The sequence below is a fragment of the Microcaecilia unicolor genome, chromosome 1 (assembly GCF_901765095.1).
Source record: "Microcaecilia unicolor chromosome 1, aMicUni1.1, whole genome shotgun sequence".
Lineage (NCBI taxonomy): Eukaryota > Metazoa > Chordata > Amphibia > Gymnophiona > Siphonopidae > Microcaecilia > Microcaecilia unicolor.
The window spans coordinates 282,724,365-282,730,364 of NC_044031.1; the positions used below are offsets into that span (position 1 = coordinate 282,724,365).

General features: G+C 44.2%; 1 protein-coding gene across 3 annotated transcripts in view; it reads left to right on the forward strand.

The window, feature by feature from the left end:
* The window catches only part of PLBD1 (phospholipase B domain containing 1), a 147,812-nt gene extending 145,317 nt beyond the window's left edge, over positions 1-2,495 (forward strand). For all 3 annotated transcript variants that reach the window (XM_030207166.1, XM_030207148.1, XM_030207158.1), the window contains 2 exons: positions 1,166-1,272; positions 2,236-2,495. In XM_030207166.1, coding sequence (XP_030063026.1) covers positions 1,166-1,272; positions 2,236-2,403 — 275 coding nt within the window. In that variant the 3' untranslated portion in view covers positions 2,404-2,495. The remainder of the gene's footprint in view (positions 1-1,165; positions 1,273-2,235) is intronic.
* The last annotated feature ends 3,505 nt before the right edge of the window (positions 2,496-6,000 follow it).

A 6,000-nucleotide genomic window follows, 5' to 3' on the forward strand; every position in this document is an offset into this window, starting at 1 on the left:
ACTCGCCTGGAAGGCTCAGATTTAAAAGTCTTAAGATCTTGTCCTAGGGCAGTCCCAAAAATGGTGGGGGAATTCTTGAACCCCTGTGGCAGACGGGTCCATGTATACTGAAGCTTCCTTCCTGTTACTGGGTTTTCCCATTGAAAGGCAAAAAGCAATTGACTGGCTGGGGCCACCCGAATACAAAAGAAGGCATCTTTTAGGTCTAGTGTCGTGAAATGGGTAGCTCCAGAAGGTATCAATCCTAGCAGGACATATGGATTAGGCACTACAGGGTAGTATTATTTATTGATGATATTTTCTTTATTGTTTTTTTCTTTTTTTCTTTAAATCTCTTTGCACATGAGTTTTTATGATAAAGTTCAAACTAACTCATAACAAGATGCCAGTGCTATTTTAGACAGACATTAGCGCCAGCTGATTCAGGCGATAATTGTTAGGTTGGCAATTTGTCATTACCAATGACATGTCAGCAGTGGATTGGTTGAATGTAAGTTTAAAACCAACACTGTTCTGTATCGCTGATGACAGTGGGTTCATGAGAATGAGTTTTCCAGCATTTAGGTAACAGTATGAGGACATTGTGTCTACAGATACAATTTACAAGATATAACGTATATGTATACATTATTTTGTTTTCTGTGGCTCATGCACTGAACCTCTATATTTTTTACTCCAGCATTAGTAAGTAATAAATGCTTTACGGTGTGGTTCCCTGAAGGGACCGCACAGGAATTAACAAGTGAGCTGGAGTTCACAACAGAAAGACAAGTTTGCATATTCATCTTATTTTTTGACCATAAAAAAGTTTTGGGAAAGATTTTGATGCATGAGGATATGATACATGAGGAGATTTAAAGAAAAAAAAAAGAAAATATAATCAATAAATAATACTACGGGGGGTTTTCAGTCTATGATGACTTTTTCTGCGTGTAATTAACGATTGAGATTTTTTGCCGCAGTGGTTGAGAATTTTCCCCCTATCTAGTATAGACACTACGGAATTGCTAGTATGGTTTTCCGATTTTATAAAAGCCTATAGAGAGGTCTGTTACCTTTATAAAGTAGAACATCTGTTTGAAAAGTTTAAAAAAAAAAAAAAAGCACCTGTTATAACTGACATGCAGAACTGTGTGTCTACTTTTTTTCCCCCCCTCTCTTATAGACTATAGGGCAGATCCTTATGCCAAGAATAACTCCTGTAACACTATCTGTTGTCGGGGTGACCTAGTTCCTGTGTCTCCATCTCCATTCGGTTGCTACGATTCAAAGGTACAAGATAAAGGTTATGAGCCAGAAATAATGATAACCTTCACTGAGCCCCTGGTACCTGACACTATTGCATTCTGCTATACCTGCCTTTTCCCTGGAAATGTCACTGTGCTGATCTCAAAATGTATATCCATGCATTAAACAGCCAGCTAAACCAAACCAACATCCAAAGAAAATTCACTTCCTTAATGCTAGACTGTTTATTGTAAATAAGTAAAACAGATAACTGCATGCAGCTAGTTAAAAAAACAAAAAACAAAACCTAAAGTTCTGCTCAGGCAGGAGGAGTCCTTGAAGCTAGATGCTGATCAATTGGATGACAGACAGCCAGATTGATGGAACAGATGTTGAATGAGAGGAGAGATGTATTCTGAGGTATTGCAGTGGTGGAAGTTTATATTTAGTAAGAAAGGAATATCTTTCTGATTGGATAAATGCAGGCTTCAATGCAGAAAGGATATTGGATGTCTTTGGAGAAGATGCTGGCATCTTTTGTAAAAAAAGGATGATTTCTCCAGAGGGAGAGATAGAGCCAGAGAGCTGAGGGCAGCTTGCTCTAGAGCCGAAGATGGAGAATTCTACTCTGTAGGGAGGGTGGGTAGAGAATACCCATAAGACTGTGGGCTAAGGAAATGACCAAGAGGGTCAGAGCATGTACTTGAGGAGGTGAAGCTGAAACCTGGCAGGTTTCTGAATGACCAGGGAAAATGGGTCAGATGAAAGGGGTGACCAATGAAATCAGAGATTACAAGTTCTACCAAGAAGTTGATGCTATCTTGAATTATATAATACAATATATAGAAACATGCACATACAGCTGTAGGGGCAGAACAATTGTTTATCCGTGGCTATGTTATACTCTTCCCCTAGAAATGCTAAATAATAGTAGTAGTAGTAGTATAACCTTACTATTTCCATGAAGACAGTACATTCTCCTCACTGTTCTTATTTTGTGTTTTATAGGTTGCTGACATCACTTTGGCCTCACAATTTACTGCTTTTGCTATCAATGGCCCAACCGTGGAGGATGGACTCCCTGCTTTCCGCTGGAGCAGATTCAATGAGACAGTGCACCAGGGCCTGCCGGAGGTCTACAACTTCAGTTTTGTCAAAATGAAACCTATTTTGTAACACAGTTACACAGATTTTTCAGAGGAATATTTTGTGCGATTTTGGAAAAAAATATTAAAAAAGCTAATTGGTTTGCAAACAAGGAACAGAGTGGTCATACATCAAGTTAAAAATAAAAAAAGGTAATTGGTTTCCTGTGCTGCATGCATAGTATATCAGAGTTGGTGTGATTTTGCACTGCTGTGCATATGCTAGGCTGGTGATCTGAGACTGTAGCCAGTGTTTTTCATTGTTTAAAGAAGGAATGGAGGATATTTCCTGCTCAGATTTCTGCTTCTGCTGTCTCTGCTTCTGCCAAGGGGATCTTTTCCGGAAAAAGCACTTGCAGTCCTAAGCAAAATTGAAGGCTCAGTTATTCAAAACGACTTACTCGGATAGCAGTTACTGCTATCTGGAGGTGCAGGCTGTCCCGAGGCCTGTGTAGGTGATGCATCTGCAACAGGGTGCAAGGGAAATAAGGGCACAAAAATCACTCCCTGTCCATTGTTTCTGCAACAGGGGTCACAGTGCAGTGGGCAGGGTGGGGGCACTAGGGGACATGTTTTGCAGGGCATGATTCTTGATTGGGACACTTCTAGGGTGGTGCTGCTGAATATTTAGCAGAACAAAAATAGGCGATCCGCAACCAGTAGTAGTAGAAAAACAAGCAGACCAACAGTCTGGAGAGATGTGCATTTTTAAGTTCAAACATTTTTATTAAGTTTTGTAGAAATGTCTGTGCATATGATATGGAGTCTGTGCTCTGTAACCTCTGACTGAAGCAGAGCCTGGCTGTTTCATGAGGAGAGGCTGTGTAACAACAATAGCAGCCTGTCACTGATAACAAAGAAGTCAGCAGAATATCAGGAAGGCGAAGATAGAGGTGACAAACTCTAGGGGCAAAGTTCAGTTTAAAGTTTAAGAAGAGCATTTCTGAAGGAATGAAACTAAGGAGTATTATAAAAAAAGGGATAGGGTTTAGAAGTAAGTAATTAACTGCAGTGTCAGCAGAAACTAGGAAAGATGGGAGGGGGTCAGCAGACGCTGAGCTTTGCACATATACAGTCTGAAGTGAAAGGCTGTAGAAAGGGGAGGAGGGGGGATTTAGGAAAAGCTGATCAGTGACTTGCTGCAGATTTTGCTTCAGTTCCCCTCACAGGAAGGAAGAGACCCAATTGCTTGTTATAGAATATATGTTTTATGAATCCAGGGAGAAACACCCCCTGAAGGTTTTGCCCATACAGCCTTCCCCTGATTATCCTTCCCAGGGATTTGGGAAGGGGGGCTAAACAGTTTTCAAAAATAACACAACATCTCAGAACAGCAACTTGAAGAGTAACCAGCAGCATAAAGGAAAAAAGTTCTAAAGATGTGCAGTTTTATTAAAATCATCACCCGACGTGGCCACGTTTCACCTGCAGGCTGTGTCAGGTGTAAAAACTATTGGGTAATAAAGCACGCCTTCCCCTAATAGTCAAAGCAAATCCAATAGCAGGGCAGCTCTTCTCGCCTCAGACTAACAGCATTCCAACTGTGCTCAAAACATGTCTTGTAGCATGGTTGGATTTGCTTTGACTATTAGGGGAAGGCGTGCTTTTTCTCCCGATAGTTTTTACCCCTGACACAGCCTGCGGGCTACACATCTCTCCAGACTGTTGGTCTGCTTGTTTTTCTACTACTGCTGCTGAATAACTTACAGCCTACCTTTTCAATATCAGGATCATAGTAACATAGTAGATGATGGCAGATAAAGACCTGCATAGTCCATCCAGCAGGTAAAAATGCACCTGGGGGGGGGGGGGGGTCACGCTGCACCCGGGGGGGGGGGGGGCGCATCGGCGATCCGCCCTGGGTGTCAGCCACCCTAGGAACGCCACTGGTCTTACCATCTCTTCACGAGCGTGCACTTGCGGGACTCAATACGGCAACTGTCAGGCTTGGTTGATGCACTCCCTACGGAGCTGGCCAAGCCTTTTCGCCAGGTGGTCAGGCAGCATAAGGCATGTTGAAAGTTCCTGGCCAGGGGTACATTTGACACTTCTGACGTGGCATCCAGAGTTGCTGCTCAAGGTATAGTGATGCGCAGACTCTCATGGCTGCATGTTTCTGACCTGGATCATTCTGTCCAGCAGCGAATGGCGGATGTTCCTTGCCGGGGGGATAATCTTTTTGGTGAAAAAGTAGAGGATCTAGTTGTTCAGATCAAGAAGCATAATGATGCTATGGATTCTCTCTCCCACCGGACGTCTTCTGCTACTGCCTCCTCATCTAGGAGGTTTTTCTGGCGGGAGCAGGAGTGATCCCTATTCCTATTCTAGGCGTAGGTACACTCCTGCTTCTTGTAAGCCTGCCCAGGCTTAACCCCAGCGCACTCGTTCTTGTCAACAGCATGCAACTAAGGCCCATACTGCTCCCCAGCAAAAGCAGGGGACAGGCTTTTGACTGGCTCCAGTTAAGCATAGCCTCAATAAAAGTGTCCGTACCAGACGACTTACCGGTTGGAGGGAGGTTGATATTTTTCCACCAATGGTGGCTTTTTATAACCTCCGAACGGTGGGTTCTTCAAATAGTCCAGTTAGGATACACTCTCAATCTGGAATCCAAACCTCCAAATTGTCCACCGGGAGCTCAATCTTACAGTTCCCAGCACAAGCGGGTACTTGCAGAGGAACTCTCCACCCTTCTAAAGGCCGGTGTGGTCAAACCCGTTCCAGCAGGGGAAGAAGGGCTTGGGATTCTGTTCCAGGTACTTTCTTGTGCAGAAGAAAACATGGGGGGGGGGGGGGGGGGGGCGGGGGGAATGCGTCCCCATCCTAGACCTAAGGGGATGAAAGCTCCTTTTGAGCCACTGAATTCCTGCCATCTGAAGTACTTGACCTGGAAGGTCATTTTCTTGGTGGCTGTTTCTTCAGCTCGTAGGGTCAGTGAGCTTCAGGCCTTGGTAGTACATATTACTACTACTTATCATTTCTAAAGCGCTACTAGACGTACGTAGCGCTGTACACTTGAACACACACTTTATATCAAATTTCATCACAACAGAGTAGTCCTCCGCACGCACCCTAAGTTCCTGCCAAAGGTGGTGTCGGAGTTCCATTTGAGCCAGTCAGTTGTCTTGCCAACATTCTATCCCCGTCCTCATTCCCGCCCTGGCGAAAGCAGTTTGCATACCTTGGACCGCAAGAGAGCATTGGCTTTTTATGTGGAGCGGACAAAGCCCTTCAGACAGTTCGCCCAGTTGTTTGTTTCTTTCAACCCAACAGGAGGGAGTCGCCATTGGAAAACGCACAATCTCCAATTGGCTAGCAGATTGCATTTCCTTCACTTATGCCCAAGCTGGGCTGTCATTAGAGGGCCATGTCACGACTCATAATGTTAGAGCCATGGCTGCGTCAGTGGCCCACTTAAAGTCAGCCTCCATTGAGGAGATTTGCAAGGCTGCAACATGGTCATCAGTCTACACATTCACATCTTACTACTGCCTTCAGCAGGATACCCGACGCGACATTCGGTTTGGGCAGGCAGTGCTGCAGAATCTGTTCGGGGTTTAGAATCCAACTCCACCCCCCCAGACCCATTTTTGTTCTGTTCCAGGATGCACTCTCAGTTGTTTATGGT